Source organism: Myxine glutinosa, chromosome 12 (genome assembly GCF_964187855.1).
Source record: "Myxine glutinosa chromosome 12, kmMyxGlut1.1, whole genome shotgun sequence".
Taxonomy (NCBI): domain Eukaryota; kingdom Metazoa; phylum Chordata; class Myxini; order Myxiniformes; family Myxinidae; genus Myxine; species Myxine glutinosa.
This window is the reverse complement of record NC_136272.1, coordinates 16,655,346-16,677,373: the sequence shown is the minus strand read 5'-3', so window position 1 is coordinate 16,677,373 and position 22,028 is coordinate 16,655,346. Positions and strand designations below refer to the sequence as shown.

Below are 22,028 nucleotides of genomic sequence, written 5' to 3'. Positions count from 1 at the left end.
AATGATTTGAACTCTAACCAGGTGAACTGTAGTTATATAAACAGCCCCTCACATCACGTTCTTTATTTATTTATTTGTTTTTAGTTGCTCGAAGTGTGAGGTGACCTCACCTCCTTTTTCAGGTTCTGATAACCAGGTTTCATGAATGTGATGATATGATGGAATTGTCATTGATCAACATTCATTGTACAGTTTTATTTTTTTATTTTTTATCAGCCATTAACTTTTATCTGGAGAACTTTGCATTTTAACTTCATCCCAAGCTGCTTATCTATTGTTGTTTGAGGAATGTCTTCATGAGATGGTGCAAAGGTCATGCACTTACCCTTCAACTGTCTCGTTTGGGATTGATTCCTTACCTGACTACAAACTGTCGGATTGGTGCGTCGCAGACAGGGTGTTGCATCACAACACAAACTGTCGGATCCCTGAGATCGATGTTACGTTGGTGTCTGGTGGTGGTGGTTCCACGCCAGTAATCAAGCCAGTCACCTTAACCGTTAAGATAACGCCAGGCTCTCGTCTTATCTGCTATGATTATTTCGTTTACGTTAAAAATCCCTCTACAAACTTACAAGTTTGACAGTGCCTTTGGACAAAGCCTAGCTGAATTATTACATTTACGGGGTACTGCATCAGCCCCCCCTGCCCCCTCCATTCTCAGAAATTATGCTATACCTGCGGGCCGAACTTGTAATCAACTCCTGGACCAATATGTATCTATTTTACCTGTGAATGGACCAATATGCATCTGATTTACCTGTGATCCTTTTCCATCCCCATTAACTCTCCCTAAATGGACTCTCTTCCTTGCATGTTCTTGTTTCCTCCTTGCCTCTTTCCTCATTTCCTGTTTGTTCGTTCATATGCTTCCTCAGTGTCAAATTGTGACTCCGCTGCCCCACTGTCACTACATTGCCTTTTATCCATTTAGATCGGAGCCATCTCTCTGGACATATCTCGTCCCTTTGATACAATCTGGCATCCTGCCTTACTCTCCACCTCTGCCTATGGCATCCAAGGCCACTCCACACATGACTTCCTGACTTCCTGTACTCTCGTAGCCAACTTGTGGCTCCTTTCATCTCCGTTAAGAGATGCATCTTTGCATCTCGCCCCCCTGTTAAGGCTGGAGTGGCCCAAGGCAGTGTTCTAGGCCCTGTCCTTTTCCTGATCTTCATAAATTATCTCTCTGACTCTCTGGAAAATCCCGTTTATCTATTTGCTGATGACTCTATCACTGCCGTGACATCCCTCATCCTTCAGACAGGCGGGCTGTGGCCTCCTCCCTCTGTTCAGACCTTTAAAAAAATCACAAGCTGGTCAAACACTTGGAATATGTCTTTAAATCCTGACAAATTTCACACTCTCACGATCTCTCTCAAAAAGAAGTCTGGCAAACCCTCCGATCTACTTTCTTAACAATCCTCTTGAGGAAGTTCAGTCATTCGTACTCCTGGGTCTCTTTATCAGCCATGACCTTTCTTGGGAAAACCACATTTCAAAGTTGACTTCCAAAGCCAGCTGCTGACTTGGCATCCTCCATTCCTCCATCCTACAAAGTCCTTCCACAGCCCACCTGAACTCCTGTCCTCCTACAAGGCCTTCATCCACAGCTTGATCAAGTACTGCTCTGGGCTGGCTCCCCTGCCTCACACCTTGCTCAGCTTGATGCCGTGGAAGTCAAGGCCTTCAAGATCATTGGAATCTCCTGTGCTGAAGATGAGTCCATGGGTCTATCACTTCACCATCACAGACAAGTCGCTGGTGTCTGTCTTCTATCGCCCCCTTTCTGGTCTTGCATCCTCTGCACTTTCCGTGCTTTGTCCCCGCCCTTTCTCTCCAGGTCTTCAAGACAGTTTTTCACCACCATCTCAGATTGTCCCCAATCCAAAACCATGATCCTTTCTACCCTTGTTAACGCCACCCAAATTAACTAATTCAAAATAAAATGGTGAACGAGAATCAAATAAATTTTACAAAAAGAATCATTTTATTCCCCCTCCATTCGGAAGCACGAGTGCCGCATGCAGCGATTAACAAACGCTTACGTAGCAAAATATAACAATGCATCATTTATAATGACGTGTTCATTTTAACAATAATACAAGTTGCCTGTAAGCAATTCCTGAATGAAGAACCATTCGCTTTCTAATCACTCACTTTTCGCTCAGCATTACAATTCAATGAGCAATTTTACAATTACAATTACAAAATTACAATTCGCAATTCGCTCAGCATTACAATTTCTTTCTGAAGGCTGTCTTCATTTCCATTGGCCTTTTTCACCTTATCTTCCATTTTTTTTTTTTTTTTGTAATACAAAGACCTCTCCAAGAGCAATTGCTCTTTCTGTATCAGAAGAACCTCCCTTTGAAGATCTTGGATCAACGTCTTCTGCACATTTGGAGTCTGATCGCAGGATGCATCGGCGGAATAGAGGTTCACCTCCAATGTCTGGCTATCAGCTGTGTGGTTGGTGACGGAAATGTCCGGCAATGACTCTGTGGTTGTTATTGACCAGTCCACAGGCTCTTCTGAATGACTGCATTCTGGTTTGTGAGAAACCCCGCTTTTCTCAGGCCTGAAAATGAAAAATATTTATAAAGCTGAGGAGCGTTGGGATGAGAGATCTGATCGTTGAATTTGGGTAAAACACTGACGTGTAAAGTACAATCCATGCAAGCTGAATGCATGTATGATAATTACGACAATCACAATGATTCAAATGTACGATAATCATCATCATCTGCAGTGTCACAGCTGCCAATGATCCCGACAATAGTTGGTGAGTCATATCCAAAAATGTCCCACATCTTCAGAGCGAGGGGGACAAAGGAGGTGGAGGAGGTCCGCCATCTTGAATACAAAGAAAGGACAATAAAAGGACCTGTTAGTGAATTAGGAACGTGTGTGTGTGTGTGTGTGTGTGTGTGTGTGTGTGTGTGTGTGTGTGTGTGTGTGTGTGTGTGTGTGTGTGTGTGTGTGTGTGTGTGTGTGTGTGTGTGTGTGTGTGTGTTAGTTATATAGAATTTTGAGGAACAGAAATGAAAAAATGAGGTGTGTGTGTGAATTACCATAATGTGGCCTACATTACCATGACTTGTCGTTATTTTAGAAGTACATTGGCACGATGTTTGATTTAGAAAATGATGGTACACCTACCGGTTTTGCAGCTTTGTTTCGTCCATTGTACGATATTTTGTCGTGTGGTGGTCGAGACGTTGTCCCATCTCTTCTTTCTTCAGACATGGTCCATCCGGGGTAACCAACGGCATTGACCGATTTAGTCGAGTCTTTCCAGGCTTGTGCCATCTCCTCTGGGGTTTTACAAGGCATCATCTTCCTCTTTAGGATGCTCTTATGCTTGACAAAAGGCTCTACCAGTGGTTCTGTCATTTCCTGAAGATCGCTTTGCCTCCATCTTGCTTTTGGCCAACTCTTCCTATCTCAAATCTAATTGAAGACCATAGAATTATAACCAGGCTAAGTCACTTTTTTTTTTCCCCACGTTTTTCACGTTTTCCAAAATATTTTTCACGTTTTTCTCGAAATAACTAAAATGTAACTTAGCCTGGTTATAATTCTATGGTCTTCAATTGGTTGCCTAGCATAGCAACGGCTCCTAAGGATTTCCTCAGCCATAAGGATATCCTTACTTGGGCATTTCCTAAGGGTTGTTTATGCAACAGCCCTTAAGGAAATCCTTCGCTTCGGAATCTCAGTGTACATTAAGGTAAATTCTTCATTAAGGATAAAGGAATTTTATGCAACCGGTCTTAGGTCCTATAATAAACCCGCCTGGGTGTGGGGGAAAAAGTTGATCCCATAATGAGTTAATCTGGCTTGAGCACACGGCCAGAAGTAACTTGACACAACATAGTTGATTACCCTGATATTTACCCTGTTATCGGGCACAGTGAATATGCGTGGCGTGGGAGGACGAAGTCCTATTGCAAAATAAAAGTAATTAAATCTGTCTATCTGTCTGGTTGAATGATATTGGGTGTATTCAGGGTGATGGCCTGTCGAATGTTGGCAAGAAATGGTTGTATAATGTCATGCTTTGCGGATTGATACAATGTCTAGATTTATGGAATAGCAAGGACGCGTAACAGATCAGGAGACGCATAACAGATCAGGAGACGCGTAACACATCAGGAGACGCCTAACGGATCAGGAGACGCCTAACGGATCAGGAGACGCCTAACGGATCGGGAGACGCCTAACGGATCGGGAGACGCCTAACGGATCGGGAGACGCCTAACGGATCGGGAGACGCCTAACGGATCGGGAGACGCCTAACGGATCGGGAGACGCCTAACGGATCGGGAGACGCCTAACGGATCGGGAGACGCCTAACGGATCAGGAGACGCCTAACGCATCAGGAGACGCCTAACGCATCAGGAGACGCCTAACGGATCAGGAGACGCCTAACGGATCAGGAGACGCCTAACGGATCAGGAGACGCCTAACGGATCAGGAGACGCCTAACGGATCAGGAGACGCCTAACGGATCGGGAGACGCCTAACGGATCAGGACACAACGTAGAAAAGGGAGCAGCAGGAGAAAAGTGAAACGCCAACAGCAGGTCAGAGGGAGAAAGTCTACGGAGACGGACAACCAGGGGATGCAGGTAACGATGAGGAGAAAGTAAGGGATGAACAAGATGGATACGTAAGCAAAGTTTTGGGAGGGGTGTAGGTGGTTTAACGTTTAACAGGTGTAGAAAAGGCCATGGTTTTGTACAGAGGATGACTTGAGATGGTGGTGAACAGCTGTCTTGAAAAACCGGAGGGAAGAATTGGATTGAAAAAAGTGTGGAAGGCGGTACCACAGGCAGGATACAAGAAGGGGAAGGGGAACAGAGCACGGAGAGGGCAAGGCGTGCTAAACTAACTTGTGACAAACACAAAATGTGGCACACCTGTATTGTGCTGTACAAGTTGTTCTCACAAGTGTCGCGTGGTCATGTTGAATTTTTTTTTTTAACGAGGGTTTTGGAAAATGCTCTCTTTATCCTTATTCTTATTTGCAATTGGTTTAGTTTTTTTTTCTTTCACAAAGCCATCGTATTTTTGAATTTGTTACCTTTTGGGGGGAGGAGGAGAACGTTAATCTTGACACATTGGCCATGGGATGTTGTGACATTGCTTATTAAGAGGTGTATACTGTATACCTTTGCCACCTCACAAGGTACAAGGGTGTATATGCCTGCTGGTTTACTCCGTGGCACCCTCTCATCCTTTGTCGTTCTTGCTCTTCCATGAGCCTCGACTTTGTTGTGCAAAAACAATGGGACTCTCCAAATCGACCACACAAAAAACTTCTAACTTTTGAACCTAACCAGGGTTCTGATTTCCATTGATCGTCTCCAGCTGTAGTTCAGCACAGAGTCATTGCTACATCCTAACCTAGTTTACTTATTTGCACAGCTTGATGAGTAAGTCTGTGGCCTAGTAAGGTTGAGTGTTGATTTGTGACATTTTGAGCAGCCCCTCATAACTGTGGTAGAATGTGTTGTGCCTGCAGGGTGTACGCAGCACAGGCCGATCGAAGACGATGCGTGCAGTGTGTTCCAAACTCGGTATGGAAACGTTGAAATACTTGGCCCAGCGAAGCCTGTACAATGGTTGCCAACCTATGGTTGATTTTTCCGTTCTCTATCCTTTTTAAATGCTAAACGTTAAGCAAGGAAGCAGCACATTCCATTTTTAACGGCTTTACTGTATTTTACATCTTTCCTAGGGGGGATGGGGGGCGGGGGGTGGGAAGGCGGATCTTTTATGGAAGAAGATCCTGTCATGTGTTTTGAAGTCTCCATTTGTCATGGTGATGCAACGAATGGAGCTCGATGCCAATTGCTGTAGTTTTGTTTGGAATGAGTAGAATGTCATGTCTATTTATTTAAAACAGTTAATTGAATTTGGTGAAGCCTTGAATTGTGTGTTTGTCAATGACTTTGCATTGTTGACGTAATCATGATATTGCAAGCAGTTTCAACATTGATTAAAAAAAAAAAACAAGACCAAAAGTCTAACCGCAGTGTAGCCAGGCTTGTAAAATATTATAAACCACAAACACATTATTAGCTTTTTAAACAGTCGCTAATGCTGCTTATAACATTAAACAAAGACATTTGGAGGAATTAGAAGATAACTAATTAGAAGATAAGAGAGAAGATAACTGAGAACCATCCATGAGGTAAGTTTTACTTACAGAACTGAGCAAAGATCTACTGTAATCTATATTATACCCCACAAGGGTTGGAGGTGTGCTCATTTACCAAGCAGCTAGCTAGCGCTTGCCAAGCCAGCCGTTCCTTAACGGTTTTGAATGGCGTGCTTGCTCGAATGCTTAAACCACTTGGCGATCTCTCCACAAGAACCTATGTAAATGAACACACACCCAATGTTCTTGAGACCCGACCATAGATCGACTGTAATCTATATACCGCAAAGAGGAATGACCTTTCCTGCTGCTCCCGAAGGTGTTTACGCCATAATGACATCATATTTGTAATAACGTAACATGACGGCCAGACACAAAACTGCCGCTACTTTACTATATATATATATATATATATATATATATATATATATATATATATATATATATATATATACACATACACACACACACACACACATACATACATACAGATATATTGTTGCGGTTTTGTGTTTTTATAATAAAGGTTAATTTCCCCTCCGAGTTTAGTTACACTACAACACGTAGCCTCGTTTAAAGCTCAGTTATTTCATAGTAAATGTAAGCGTAGACCTTAACTGTGTTAGTTTTGCATTGAGTAGAATCATGAGAATTAGGTCCTTTACGATGCCTCCATGCTTTTGGTTTTGGCGGGAAATACCACGGGGCCGGCCTGAACAAGTCGATCAAGGCCGAAGGAAGATTTGTAATACTCGGTTTCAGAAAGGGGATAATAAGCTTGTTACATACACGTCAGGTGGGTCGACGACAACCGTTGACTACCTGATGGTGCGTAGTCGAGATAGGGGGCACCTCCGGGACACAAAGGTGATCCCGGGGGAGGAGGCTGTTTCACAGCACCACTTCATTGTCTGCGACATAAGGGTGAAAGGTGAGAGGAGAGCTCGGCGGGTGAAGTACCAACCGAGAATGAAGGTGTGGAGGTTGAAAGAGGTGACAGTAAGGGAGGCATTAAAAGAGAGGCTGAGTAGGGCAGAGGATGATATGGTTGAGCTTGAACGTGGTTGGATGTCAATGAAAGATAGTCTGTTGGGAGCCGTTGGTGAGGTATGTGGATGGACAAAAGGACCACCGAGGCACTCAGAAACATGGTGGTGGGATGATGAAGTTGGAAAGAAGATTGACGAGAAGAGGGAGAAGTTCAAGGAGTGGCAGAAGGCGAAGGGTACGGGAGCAGAAAAAGCAGAGCATGAAAGTTATAAGGCAGCCAAGAAGGCTGCAAAGAAAGAGGTAGCAAAGGCGCAGGAGGCATGTAGGGAAATGTTCGGAGAACGCTTGGATTCGGAAGAGGGTCAGAGAGCGGTATTCAGGATTGTAAAGCAGATAGCGAAAGAGAGGTGTGATGTGATGGGGGTGAGTTGCTTGAAGGATGAAGTGGGACAAATCGTTGTGGACCCACATGGAATTAAAGGAAGATGGAAAAGATATATGGAAATGCTGTTGAATACAGAGAATGAATGGGATGGCAACATCGAGAGTAACCCAGTTTTAGGACCGGCAGAGAAGATAACTGAGAAGGAAGTTGATGAAGCGATAAAAGCAATGAAGAGTAGAAAAGTGGGAGGGCCGACGGGAGTTGTGGGAGATATGTTGAAGGCAGCAGGAAGTTGGGGTGTGAAGAGAATGACAGAGATCTGTAATCTGATGGTGAAAGAAGGCCGCATTCCAGTGGATTGGGAACTGAGTACCCTCATCCCTCTATACAAGGGGAAAGGTGACCCTCTGGAGTGTGGCTCGTACCGAGCGATAAAGTTATTGGAGCATGGGAATGAAGGTATTGGAAAGGGTGTTGGAGAGCAGGATAAGGAAGAAGGTGAAGATCGACGAAATGCAGTTTGGATTTATGCCAGGAAGAGGAACGACAGACGTGCTCTTTATTGTGAGGCAGTTGCAGGAGAAGTACATGGAGAAGAGGAAGAAGTTGTTTCTTGATCTGGAGAAAGCATTCGATAGGGTTCCACGCGAAGTATTGACATGGGCAATGAGGAAGTTAGGAGTGGAGGAATGGTTGATCAGAGTAGTGATGGCAATGTACAAAAGAGCGCGCACAGCTATAAGGACGAAGGACGGGAACAGTGGTGAGTTTGAGGTGAAAGTGGGAGTGCATCAGGGGTCCGTACCAAGTCCACTACTATTTGTAGCTGTGATGGAGGTGCTGGCTCAGAACGTAAAGGAGGGTTTACGTGGGAGTTGCATGGAGATGATCTGGTGTTGATTGCGGAAAGTATGGATGGACTGAAGGAAAAGATGAACAAGTGGAAGGAATGTATGGAGACAAAAGGTCTGAAGGTGAACATAGGAAAGACGAAGGTTATGGCAAGTGGTAAAGCATGTGGTGAGGTGGAAAGAACTGGGAAGTGGCCATGTGCTGTGTGCAGGAAGGGTGTCGGAGTGAACTCCATTCAATGTACAATGTGCGCTGAGTGGGTTCATCAAAAATGTAGTGGTCTGAGAGGGTCATTAACCAGTGTGGCAGCTACATTCAAATGTAAGGTGTGCACAGAGGGAGCTGCAGATGGAGGAAATGTTGAGTTGGATATTGGAGACGGCGTGAAGCTGGAAGGTGTGAAAACATTTTGCTACGTCGGAGACATGCTGAATGGAGAAGGTGGATCAGACTCGGCAACGGTTGCTCGAGTGAGATGTGCATGGAAGAAGTTTCGGGAACTGAGTGGCGTGCTGATGAGGGGAGTGTCGTTGAAGCTGAAGGGAAAGGTGTATGCTGCATGTGTGAGAAGTGTTATGATTTATGGGAGCGAGACATGGGTCTTGAATGTAGAGCAGCAACGAAAGTTGGAAAGGGTGGAAATGCGAATGGTTCGACGGATGTGCGGAGTATCGTTGAGAGAGAGGAAGACAAATGATGAATTGCGAAAGATGATGGGAATAGAGCCTGTGATTGATGCTGTGAAGAGGAACAGGTTGAGATGGTTTGGTCACGTGTTGAGGAAAGATGAAAGTGACTGGTTGAGAAGAGTGATGGAAATGAATGTAGAAGGAAGTAGAGGACGGGGAAGACCGAGAAAGACTTGGCTAAAGATGGTGGAAGAAGAAATGCGGGCAAGGGGGTTAACAAGGAGAGATGCAGAAAATAGGGCAAGATGGAGAAGATTGTCATGGGGACCGCAAGGCTAACCCCCGCTCTAGCAGGGAAAATGGCCTTAAAATGCATGTTGTTGTTGTTGTTGTTGTGCAACATCAATTCATGCATTTAATTTTGTTTTATTCTCTGAACTTGCATTTATCCCATTTCATTTCTGCACACGGTGGCATTCCATCAGATTCACAGATGGAATTTGGGGCCTTTGTATTTGCCAAATTGTCTACTGTTGATATTTTCTAGTCTGATTCTGCTGGTCACCATCAGACTCAGGATTGGGTGGCTCAAAGACGAAAGGCTTTGACGGAGCTCGCCTGCCAGTTTGTGTCATGTCTTTCTCATTGGTTGTATCATGACACACATTTGTATCACCTCCTGAAGATCTCCGCACATTGGTGCTCTCTGCTGTGGAGTACACATTCTACCTCAGCATCCTTGGCAATGAGCTTATTGTACTTGACTCACGTGTACAGTGATCGTTTCCTGCAACTGTGCATATGCAATGCAATGTGGTTCCTGCAATGTGGTTTCGTGGCTTCCGCCTTTCACAAAAGAATGCATGTATGTTTAACCTTCAGGTGACCAATGAGGTCCAGATATACCCCAAATCACATTTAAACCTCTCTTGACGGTCGTCAGAAATTTAAGAAGAGCATGTGTGGTGTGCATTGTTTATGCATTTTGTGCACTTAATTTTTTTTTTTCATGAAAAAAACTTTATTCAAAACTCACTTTTTTTATTTCTTTCTTTCTTTGTTTTACTCACCTGCTCCCCCCCCCCCCCCCCCCACCCCATCATAGCTTCTGGGCTTCGCATGAAGCGAGTTTGGAAGAAAACGACTGAGCAGTGTGCAATGAGCTCACACACACTTCCGGACTTTAATGCCAGTTTGAGAAAAGAACTCACCTGCAACGAAGAGGAGGGTGAAAATTACCACGATCGCGCCGAGAAGGGACCACTGCTGGAGCTAATTCGAAGGGCAATTGCAACTGTGAGTATTACTGTAATTACCTTTGATAGAAACACCCGTTCCTTGCGGGAGCGGGAAATGTCGGGTTGGGTGGGCAACTTTATTTTATGTTGTACAACTTCGGCGAATTGTATTTGTTTGTGTCTTTTAGTGGCAACATCCAGCTTTCACGTTATAGTTTCCTACGTGCTTACGCAGGTGTGCATTAATAGGTGTGATATTTTCACTAAATTGTTATGATAATTGCCCACTTTTTAACATAAAAATATAAATCCAAGTTGGAGGTGGCCATCTGAGCTTGGTAGAACGTTCCCATGCACACCCAGAGTACAACCACAACTTTTCAACTTGTTTCGTCCAGCAGGTTTGGGTGTGGATAAAATATGGAGCACGTATGTAAATTGGCCGTGGTTTTCGATGCAATATGGTTTTCATACAGAGATATTGTACTGTAAACCACTGGGACTTGTAATACACACTCTGACGGGGAGCTGTGCTACACTATACACGTTCACATAGAGAACTTGCATCATCCTCTGTGACATTGCGACTATTAATTTTTTTTTTTAAATGCCTAAAACCCTCTCGGGCACACCCCAAATACAACCAGCAAATTTAAACTTGTCCTCCCTGCTCGACTCAGCTATGAATACGTTCAGTGGTTTCGTTGTACATACAAGTCAAAACACAAACGTGCAAAAAATTGTCAAACAAGCACAAACACACCAAAAAAAAATAGCCAAATTTAGTGGGGGAATTTTGGACAGAGGTTCGAGTGACTTGGTGGGCAAAACTTTTCTGAAACTCTGGCAGCAACATTGTCACATAAACTGCTCATCACACGCTCCACTAGACACAGCACCCACCCTAGTCACATCCTGGCAAAGTGTGATGTTTCCTAATTTTATGAAACTCATTGCATAACTACTTGAGAGTCAAGATGTCTTGTTTGGAAGTTTGTGTCAACTGTAGCAGCCAGTTGTGTGTGTGTGTGTGTGTGTGTGTGTGTGTGTGTGTGTGTGTGTGTGTGTGTGTGTGTGTGTGTGTGTGTGTGTGTGTGTGGTGTGTGTGTGTGTGTTTTGTTAGTGTGTGTGTGTTTTGTTAGTGTGTGTGTGTTTTGTTAGTGTGTTTGTTAGTTAGTTAGTCGCGTGAAAAAGTAAGTACACCCCATGTAAAGTTTTGACTTTTTCAACATATTTCAACGTACAGCTATTTGATCTTCATTTCAACAATATTGATAGATAAACGTGATATAATATAACAAATATCATGAAACATTTACATTTTGTTGTCCATTGTATAATTTAAATAAACATAAATGCAAATTTCACATGTGGAAAAAGTAAGTACAAGCCTACATTTATCACTACTTCAAATACCTAAAATTAGAATCAGGTGCACCAGCTCACGTGCAAATGATTAGAACATCGTTGTAGAGGATCTTGGAGGAACCTGTCTTATTTAAACCTCAGACATTTAGTTTGGTTTGCTCTTTGTTGTTGAAGTGTGCGGCATCACCATGCGTAGATCAAAAGAGCTCTCTGAGGCCTTCAGAAAGAAGGTTATAGATGCCTACGAGTCTGGGAAGGGATTTTAAAAGATCTCCAAACAATTTGAAATCAATCATTCAACTGTCCGGAAGATCATCTACAAGTGGAGAAGATTCCAAACAACTGCCAACTTGTTCAGGCCAGGCCGCCCCAGCAAGTTAGGCCCAAGAGCAGACCGCAAGATGCTGAAAGAAGTCTCTAAGAACCCCAGAATGTCATCACGGGACCTACAGGTAGCTCTTGCCACTGTTGATGTCAAAGTGCACGAGTCTATCGTTAGAAAGAGGCTGCACAAATTTGATCAACATGGGAGGTGTGCCAGGAGGAAACCTTTGCTGTCCAGAAAGAACATCAGGGCAAGACTAAAGTTTGCCAATGAACACCTCGGCAAAGACCAGCACTTCTGGAACAATGTGCTCTGGACAGATGAGTCAAAGGTAGAGCTATTTGGCCACAGTACCAGAAGACATGTTTGGCGAAAACCAAAGACAGCATTTGACCACAAGAACCTGATACCAACTGTAAAGCATGGTGGTGGAAATATTATGGTTTGGGGCAGCTTTGCTGCATCAGGGCCTGGGCAGCTCACCATCATATAATCCACCATCATATAATCTTCATTGTACCAGAGGGTGCTTGAGGATAATGTGAGGCCATCTGTCAGAAAGTTGAAGCTCAACCTAAGGTGGACCTTGCAACATGACAATGACCCTAAACATACCAGTAAATCCACCAAGGAATGGCTGAAAAGAAAGAAATGGAGGGTTCTAGAATGGCCAAGTCAAAGCCCGGATCTAAATCCCATCGAGATGTTGTGGGGGGATTTGAAACGAGCTGTGCATGCAAGAAACCCCTCAAACATCGCACAGCTGAAAGAATTCTGCATGGAGGAGTGGGCAAAAATTTCTCGCAGTCGATGTCAGAGACTGGTAGACAGTTATAAGAAACGCCTACTTGATGTTGTTTCTGCCAAAGGGGGCAATACCACCAATTGGAGCCAAGGGTGTACTTACTTTTTCCACATGGGAAATTTGCATTTATGTTTGTTTAAATTATACAATGGACTACAAAATGTAAATGTTTCATGATATTTGTTATATTATATCACCTTTATCAATTAATATTGTTGAAATGAAGATCAAATAGCTGTATGTTGAAATATGTTGAAAAAGTCAAAACTTTATATGGGGTGTACTTACTTTTTCACGTGACTGTATACATACAGGTTTTTCTACCCCTGTTGATCCACCCCAACTCACCTCTTCAAATTCCCTCTTTTCTTTCCTGAAAGCCCCTATAGTGTCCAGGTACCCCACCCCAGCCCCCTCTTCCACAGATGTCCCTGTTCCCTATTGTTGTTTTACTTCCCTCTCGTCTCCCACTCCCCTTATTATATGTTCTTCGTGTTAGCTCTCATACGGACCTAGCCTAAGTATACAAAAAAAAATCAGTAACAACTCATTGATTCTTCATAAAAATCTCTTCCTTTACTCCGACAAGACATATTGCCCAAAATATTCTCACTCCCAAACGCTTAGTTCATCCAGCCTCCTCCTTCACATACAGCCAGATTTTCCTCCTTGCCTTCAACAAATAACATTCTCAACCACCACCCCACCCATTAAGTCTGTCGTAAGTTATTGCCGCCACCCCTCCTCCCCTCCTCCCCTCCCCACCCCCCATTTGCTCTCCCTCTCCATCCCCCTCACCCTCTACCCTGCTTCTTCGCTCTCAACCCCCCTTTCTTGCACTCAGGCTGCCCGTTCCTCGTTCTCCCATTGCCCGTACTTTGCCCCCCCCCCCCCACTCCCCACCCCACCTTTCTCACTCTCCCCACTTTAACTCGCTCTCCTCCCCCCTTTCTCTCTTTCAAAAATGTTGAAGTTGAAATATTGTTTATTTCAGTAATTGAAATGGCCATCTTTTGAATCTTTTTACACCCATCTTTTGTTTGACATTTGAAGATTTGTAAGTTTATCTGGAATTGGAATTCCAGATAAGGTAATCTCATCGTGCACCGACCGTCTCCTATTTCAACTGCTCTGGCCAAACTGGCTGAAATTTGGCAGCAAAATTCCACTCCTGACTGGTAATTGCAAAGTTTGTCCCGGTCACATGACTGTGTGTATGTCAAAATGGCAGACTTAATAAATTCCTTCAAAAATCTTCTTCTCCATGCCCACCTGTCAGAATGCTACCAAATTTGGGTTACAACATTAGGCCAGCGCCCAGATAATCTGCAGGTCCAGTGGTCTTTTTTTTTCTTTTCTTTTTTTTTCTTTTTTTTAAAAGTTGTACCTCTCTTTGGAGAGCAGTCTTGCTTTCAATTAGTATTTGGTGACCATGATGTCCAGATAAATTATTTGTCGGACTTTTCACATTGCTTGGTGACTATTTTCACCTGAGCTGTCCGCTGTTGAATTGATTCCATTCGCAAAGGGGTGACATTCAAAATTGTCATCTCATGAGCCATCAGCAGGCCACGCTGTCCGATGGAGCGTGCTGGACCATGCTGTCCGATGGAGGGGATGTTTCTGCTGACTATTGCATCGACATGATGGGACCCACATTACTTTATCAAGTCTTTTTTTTTGTGTATTACCCAAGCCAAGTTCTCTCTCTCCGTTGATTTGTTGATTAACTGGTTTCTCTAGGGTTCTTCCTGTTTGACAACCAATCTGATCATCACATGAAGGTTTATGTTTGTTGATTCAACGTGAGATAAAATAGAGCAATGCTAAGATTTTCTTCTCGTGCTATAAATTCTAACCTGTAATAAACTTGCACGTGACGTTTTTTTTTTGTTTTGTTTTTTTGAATACATAATCGAGGCTCGTGAAAGAGCTAACACTTATCACACAAACAAATCAAACAGACAAACAAAATATATAAAAAGGGGAGTGGTAGACAAGATGGGGAGAGAAGGAGAAGCACATAAACACAACATTTGAGACCAGGGACATTGGGAATGTGTGGGAGGGAGAGGTCTTGGGGGGACGTGGCGTGGGAAGGGGGGGGGGGGGGGTGGGAGAAGTATAAACACAAGGACACCAAGGACTTCCAGCAAAGAAGTTGGTATTTCAAAAAAGTGGATTTGGGGTGAAATTAGCGGGGGTAGAAAAGATCAAGGTTTTGGATGGGGGAAGATAAGAGATGGTGGTGAACAGCTGTTTTAAAGACCTGGATGGAGGAGTGGGATTGAAGAGAGTGAGGGAGTTTGTTCCATAGGCGGAAGAAAAGAGGAATGAAGGTGAGCAGAGAGTCTTGATTTTGGCAGTTTAACCATAAGGTTGCAGGCAGATCTTGTGCGACCTGCAGGAATATTTGGGGGACAGAGCCCAGAGAGAGCTGGAGGAGCAAGGCCGGAGAGGAGTCGGTAGAAGACAGAAAGACCACCAACCTGCCTGCGATGAGTAAATGAAAGGCCCTCGGAGGGAGCTTCATCATGGGAGATTCCAATGATTCTGAACGCTTTGGTTTCAACAGCGTGAAGACGAGCTAGGTGTGAGGCAGGAGCACCACCCCAGAGGGGAGAGCAGTATTCCATTGAGCTGCGGATGAAAGCCTTGTATGTGGTGAGGAGCTCAGGTGTGCCAAGGAAGGACTTCGCACGACGGAGGATGCCCAGTCGGCGACTGGCTTTGGAGGCCAGATTTGAAATGTGGTTTTCCCAGGAAAGATCATGGCAGATAGTGAGACCCAAAAGCTTGAGTGACAGAACTTCTTGGAGAGGATAATTCAGAAAGTGGATGGGAGGGTTGTCCAGTCGGTCTTTTCGGAGAGACATCGTAAGAGTGTGAGATTTGTCAGGATTGAAACACATGTTCCACTTGTTTGCCCAGTCAGTGATTTTGTCCAGGTCTGCAGAGAGTGAGGAGGCTGCAGACTGCCGATCTGAGTGATGAGGAATGGAGCGGCAGAGAGTGGAGTCATCAGCAAAGAGATAGAGAGGATTTTCAAGAGAGTCGGAGAGATCATTGATGAAGACCAGAAAAAGCACAGGGCCCAGAACACCGCCTTGGGGAACTCCAGCCTGAACAGGAAGAGGAGATGAGAGAAACCCATTCAGGGCCACACATTGACTACGACTAGAGAGGAAGTCCGCCAGCCATGCGTGGAGATTTCCATGGATACCAAAGGAGGAGAGTTTGGTGAGCAGAGCGGGGTGCCAGACCGTATCGAAGGCACGTGATATGTCGAGGGAGACAGCTCTAATTTCCTGTTTGGCATTGAGGACCTCCATCCATTGTTGAGACAGCAGAAGCAGCATGTCCAGAGTAGAGTGACCTGGTCTGAAACCAAATTGATGATCAGAGATCAAGCCATTGGAGAAGAGGACAGATACCGAGTCCAGGAGCAGCTGGGTACGGTGGTTACTGTTACGGATTCGTCACTTCCGTTGTGGTGGCTTTCATCCACTTGAGATATTTCTGGTTCCATGTATTATTAATTATTGTTGTTTGAGGGAAATAGCAATTATTATTGTCAAAGGTAAAAGGAATGTTTTAAAAATGAAACGGGATCGGGAACCGGAAGATGAAAAAAAGAAGAGAAAAAATGGCGGAGCGAATGAGTTGGACAAGAAATCCGAGTTGCTGATGGCGAGGCGAGGCGAGGTTCTGAAGAATGAATGGCGAGGCGAGTCACTAGCGAACTTTCGGGTTTCCGGGAAAGGAATTCATACGACGGAGTTGTCATCGCTGTGACCGATAAATCTGCATGTCAGGTTTTGCAATCGATTCAGGAGAGAATCATCGCCGTGCCGTGTGCCCCGCGACCGGGTCGTCGGCCATTTTGACTCGCGCAGGATTTGTGCTTCGCTCGCGGTTTCGTTTCTTTTTGACAATTCTCACTGCATTCAGACGTCGATCTGGGGCGTGTGTGTGACGCGGATTTTTGACGGCTAATTCGTCCATACCCGGGGGTGTGATCTCTCGGTCGCCTGAAGGGCGCCTTTGGATTTCCCCGTCGCCTTGAGGGCGCCTTTGTACAGCTTCGGCTGTGTGACGGCCCTGGCCATCCGCACGGGATTCTGGTCGTTTGGACATCATTCTAGCGATTGCTGGAGCGAATTAACTTCGTCTTGGAGCCGGGAATAAGAGACATTGGGGAATGTTCTTGTTGCACTCACTTGGAGCACAGAGTTATATATTGCAAAACTGATGGTACCATCATAGGACATATTGATTGTGGCTTCTCCATTGATCTTTGACACACAGAATAACACATTTTTCTGCCGTGACTCCTCTCGGGGCTCGGAGGTACACCGTGACCAGGGGGTCGGGGAGGAGCACGTAACAGTACAGAGAGGGATGGGTTTGGGACACAAGATTTAGAGGCAAACACAGAGTTGAGGCATTCAGCTTTTTCACGTGCGGAGTCAGCTGTGTAGCCGTTTGAGGTGAGGGAGGGGATGGAGGGGGAGCAAACACCAGAAACGGATTTGACCAGACGCCACCAGGATTTGGAAGAGGGAGACAGATAAGAGTTCGGTCTTGAGAACGGAGAGATATTGTTTCCTGGCTCTCCTGAGGGTGGACACACACTTGTTTCGGGCTTTGTGAAAGGAAAAGAGATTTCCTTCCATTGGATTTGCTTTCCAGGAGACGAAGGCAAGTTGTTTCTGGGCAACAGCCTCACCACAAGATTCCGTGTACCATGGATGGGAGGAAGGGTATGACAACTGAAGATGAGATGGGATAAATCTGTGCATGAGAGAGAGCAATTTACTTTGGAAGAATTCCTTGGATGAGTTTATGTCAGAGGTGGTAGAGATGGGAGACCAGTCCAGATGATTGATGGCTGCTTGAAGACCGTGCCAGTTGGCCTGAGTGAAATGCCAGAATCGCCGACGCTGAGGAGGCTCACTGAGAATGGTCAGAGAGATGTCCACTTTAACAAGCACATGATCAGATGAGCCGATTGGAGCAGAAGAAGAGCAGCAGACATTTTCAGGGAAGTTAGTCATAACCAAGTCCAGAAGAGAAGATACTCCATTGACTGAGATCCCAGTCGGGAAATTGACAGATTGTGTCAGTCCCAGTGAGTCACAGAAGTCCTTTGCTGAGGAGCCATGGCTGGTGAGAGAGGTACCCACACCCAGCCAACTGGAATGGTGACAATTGAAATCGCCACATATGAGGGAGAGCGAGTTGGGATGAGTAGATAGAAGTTGGTCCATATTATCAGACAGCGAGATGTAGATGGAGTCATCACTGTTTGGTGGATGGTACAACACACATATGAACAAGAGGTGGGAGCGAAGGGGAAGCCGTAGCCAGAGGTATTCCTGGGGGTGAGGTGGAGAGAGGGCAGTGCAGGGCGAGTGAGAAAGAGAGTTTTTGATAAAGATAGCAACCCCACCTCCAGGACGAGGCTCAGGTCTATCATACCGGAGGAGGGAGTAACCCGGGAGAGATACTAAGGAATCAGAGACATCATGAAGGAGGAAAGTTTCTGTTAAGCAGATCACGTCTGGTTTGTCAGAAGCAACCTGTATGGAGAGATCAGTTAAGTTTGAACGAAGGCCCCGGATGTTTGAGGTCCATACCGTTAATGAAGAGGAAGGAGGAGCATCGGATACAGAACAGGGGGGAGGAGGGGTTGGGTAAGATGTGGAAGAGGTAGGGAGAGCTGTTGAAGTTGTCAGAGATTTCAGAATAGCTCGGAGAAAGGGAAGGATGGGGTGGACAAAAGGTTTGATGGTGATTGGGTGAGGCACAATGAGGTGTTATTTGAGGAGGGGGAAGAGCGAGGCAGAAGGCTGGGGGAGATGGAGGTGAGAGTTGGAAGGGGGAAGAAGCAGGGAGGACGCTTTGAGGAGGAGGGGGGAAATGGAGAAGAAATGAGGGTGGGGAGATTTGACGGGGAGGGGCGAGGGGTTATGGGTGAGTTTTTAGGAGGGAAGGGACAAGGGGAGGGATTTGAAAGGGATGGGAGATGGGGGAGACTTGGAGGGGAGGGGTGGGGGGGAGTCTAGGAGGGGAGGGGTGTGGGGGGAGTTTAGGAGGGAAGGGGCAAGGGGGGAGATTTGAAAGGGATGGGTGATGGGGAGGATTTGGAGGGGAGGAGCAAGGGGGAAGATTTGAAAGGGATGGGTGATGTGGAAGATTTGGAGGGGAGGGGTGATGGGGAAGTTTTGGAGGGGAGGGGTTATGGAGAAGATTTTGGAGGGGAGGGGTGAGATTGGATTTTGGAAAGTGTACGATTAATGGGAAATGAGCATTTATTGCAAAATTAGTTTCTTGTGACCTTCGAGTTAAAAATACGTTTTAAGGACGCTGGAGGGAGGGGGGGGGGGGGTGTGTAGTGCAGGAGAGTTTAGGGAATGTATGAAAGAGGCACTGTAAGAGATGGAATTTTTTTTTGGGATGAATAGATTTGGTGAGCAAGTCGTAAGCAACCTTTTAAAGAAGAAGAAAAAGGTGTTATAATATATGACAGAATACAGTACTTCAGGGGAAAGTTTAAACATTTTAAAGTTTAACAGTGAAAACTATCTGGGGAAATGGGGGAGAAACACGTGGTTGAAGAACGAATTAACGAATGAGAACAGAGAAGGAAATTTTTTTTTTTCTTTTTTTTTTGAGTTGAGATTCTAAACAAGAAAGTAGGCTATGGGGTGAAAAGACTGGGAAAAACAGAGAACGAAAGTAATTGTTGCACAAACGACGGACCGCTGAGGGAAAAACAAAGCCTCAAGGTAGGACACGGTACAAGGCCTCTAAAGACACGACACGAATTAACACGATTTTCTATACAGGTATGAAAGATTTATACTGAGAATTTTCCTCGGGACCCACTGTAGGTACACACACCCTAAAATAAATACAGTTTTGACGAAAATACAAATGGGAACAATTACTTAACTTCGATAGCGTGGAGAGCATGGACAGCTGCAAAAAAACGTAACCTCGCCGGCAAGACCGGAAGCGGGAGTATTACCTGGCCTCTGTAGTCTTTTGTCTCAAGTTAGTTTTGCCATGATTTTGCATATGAGGTGACATCGGCATTTTATCCAGAATTTCCTTTTTTAAGGGCGTCACTTCAAGCAAGGATGACGTGGACGATACAATGGAAGAAGACTATGATGATGGATGTGAAAAGGAGGGCATTGATGAAGATAAAGAAGAATATGATGACGATTATTTGGAAGGGGAGTCTGTGCGTGTCCTGACTCTGCCCCTGCAAGCACATCATGCAATGGAGAAAATGGAAGAGTTTGTCCAAAAGGTGAGCTTTACGAGGTATTTATTGTCAGACAAGCAGATTTATTTTCTTTTCTTTTTTTACCCCACACGCACTAAGAGAAAAGCGGGGTTAAGAAATTGGTTCCGTTCTGCCTGCCTGTCTGTCTTGTCTGTCTGTTTATAAACGTGAGTTTATAGACAGACAGACAAGACATTTGGTGATTTTATGCTGATGCAGTAGAAGGCCGGAGGCATTGTTTTTGGGTTGTCTGTTATGGTTTTATTTTTAGCTCACCTGGAGCATTGTTCTGGGGAGCTTATGCGATGGCGTGTCGTCAGTCCATAAACAATTGCAAACTCTCCGAAATAGCTGATGGGTTTGTGACCAACTTTGGCCCAAATTGTATTTGGTATGTTGCAACTCAAGTTTGTTCATGGCATTTAAAAAAATCGGGTTGTAAGGAGGTCTACATGGGGAGGGTGGAGGTGCTGCTCCCTGAAATAGGTATTTTTGTTTGTTTGTTTAAAGTCTTATGATTATATTAGTATGATTCTACATGCTGCCCTGTGTCCTAGCAACCATTGAAATTGGTTTAAAATACTGTGATACTGTTTAAAATACTTTTAGTCTGTGTAGTATACTGCTTTATTCTACCAGATGAGCACCTCGGGTTATTGCCCCTATTATTTTTTTTTATGCCTCCACTGCCAAAGTTATGATTTGACAACTGGAGAAGTGTTATGATTTATGGGAGCGAGACATGGGTAATGAACGTAGAGCAGCAACGAAGGCTGGAAAGGGTGAAAATGCGAATGGTTCGGTGGATGTGTGGAGTATCGTTGAGAGAGAGAGGAAGACAAATGATGAATTGCGAAAAATGATGGGAATAGAGCCTGTGATTGATGCTGTGAAGAGGAACAGGTTGAGATGGTTTGGTCATGTGTTGAGGATGGATGAAAGTGACTGGTTGAGAAGAGTGATGGAAATGAATGTAGAAGGAAGTAGAGGAAGTGGAAGACCGAGAAAGACTTGGCTGAAGGTGGTGGAAGAAGAAATGCGGGCAAGGAGGTTAACAAGGGGGAGATGCAGAAAATAGGGCAAAATGGAGAAGATTGTCTTGGGCCCGCAAGGCTAACCCCCGCTCTAGCAAGGAAAATGGCCTTAAAATGCCTGTTGTTGTTGTTGTTGTTGTTGTACTGCCAACGTTGCCGGAGGCATTATGTTTTAGGGCTGTCCGTGCGTCCGTGATAGATTTTCGTTAAGCAATGGGACAGAAGCAATGTACACATTGATACTCTTTGTAGTGTGCTTTCTCCGTCCATATTCCCCCCTGAGGAGCCATGTGACTGTATTGATTACGGAAATAAAGATGTATGCTTGGGAATGTTTTATGAGGATGCGTTTGTTTGTCTGAAACAAAGTTGTTGCTTCTTCGCACAGCGGATGCTGCAGACAATTCTCCAGACTTCCTTCTTTATGAGGTTTTAGCAGTTTGAAACTTCTGCTTCATTTGGTGTCATATCCTGTATGAATCTAATTCTATTGTAACCATTTCCATGTTTGTTTGTTTCTCTCTGCTGCCCCTGCCACTCCCACGCCTCTTCCAACCGTTTGTGTGTGTTTGTTTCCTTGATTAATGCATTTGTTGTGCTTAACTATTGTGTCTTCCACAATCGATTGTATTTTGGGATGTTGGACATGCCGCAGACTGGAAAGTAGTTATTTGGCGGAGAATCAAGTTATCGACATATTTATATGTATACAGTCACGTGAAAAAGTAAGTACACCCCATGTGAAGTTTTGACTTTTTCAACATATTTCAACATATAGCTATATGATCTTCATTTCAACAATATTGATAGATAAAGGTGATATAATATAACAAATATCATGAAACATTTACATTTTGTAGTCCATTGTATAAATTAAATAAACATAAATGCAAATTTCGCATGTGGAAAAAGTAAGTACACCCCTACATTTA

The 22,028-nt window shown here is 44.5% G+C and overlaps 1 protein-coding gene across 4 annotated transcripts in view; it reads left to right on the top strand.

Annotated features, from left to right (window-relative positions):
• Window positions 1-22,028, top strand: part of LOC137438166 (adiponectin receptor protein 1) — a 44,949-nt gene that overhangs the window by 11,875 nt on the left and 11,046 nt on the right. The window contains exons 1-4 of one of the 4 annotated variants that reach the window (XM_078766517.1): window positions 3,995-4,638; window positions 5,517-5,589; window positions 10,135-10,325; window positions 19,892-20,086. In XM_078766517.1, the coding sequence (XP_078622643.1) occupies window positions 4,633-4,638; window positions 5,517-5,589; window positions 10,135-10,325; window positions 19,892-20,086 (465 nt within the window). In that variant the 5' untranslated portion in view covers window positions 3,995-4,632. Of the gene's footprint in view, window positions 1-3,994; window positions 4,639-5,516; window positions 5,590-10,134; window positions 10,326-19,891; window positions 20,087-22,028 lie in introns of those variants that run through there. The other 3 variants (XM_078766518.1, XM_078766519.1, XM_078766520.1) reach the window with 3 other exon arrangements.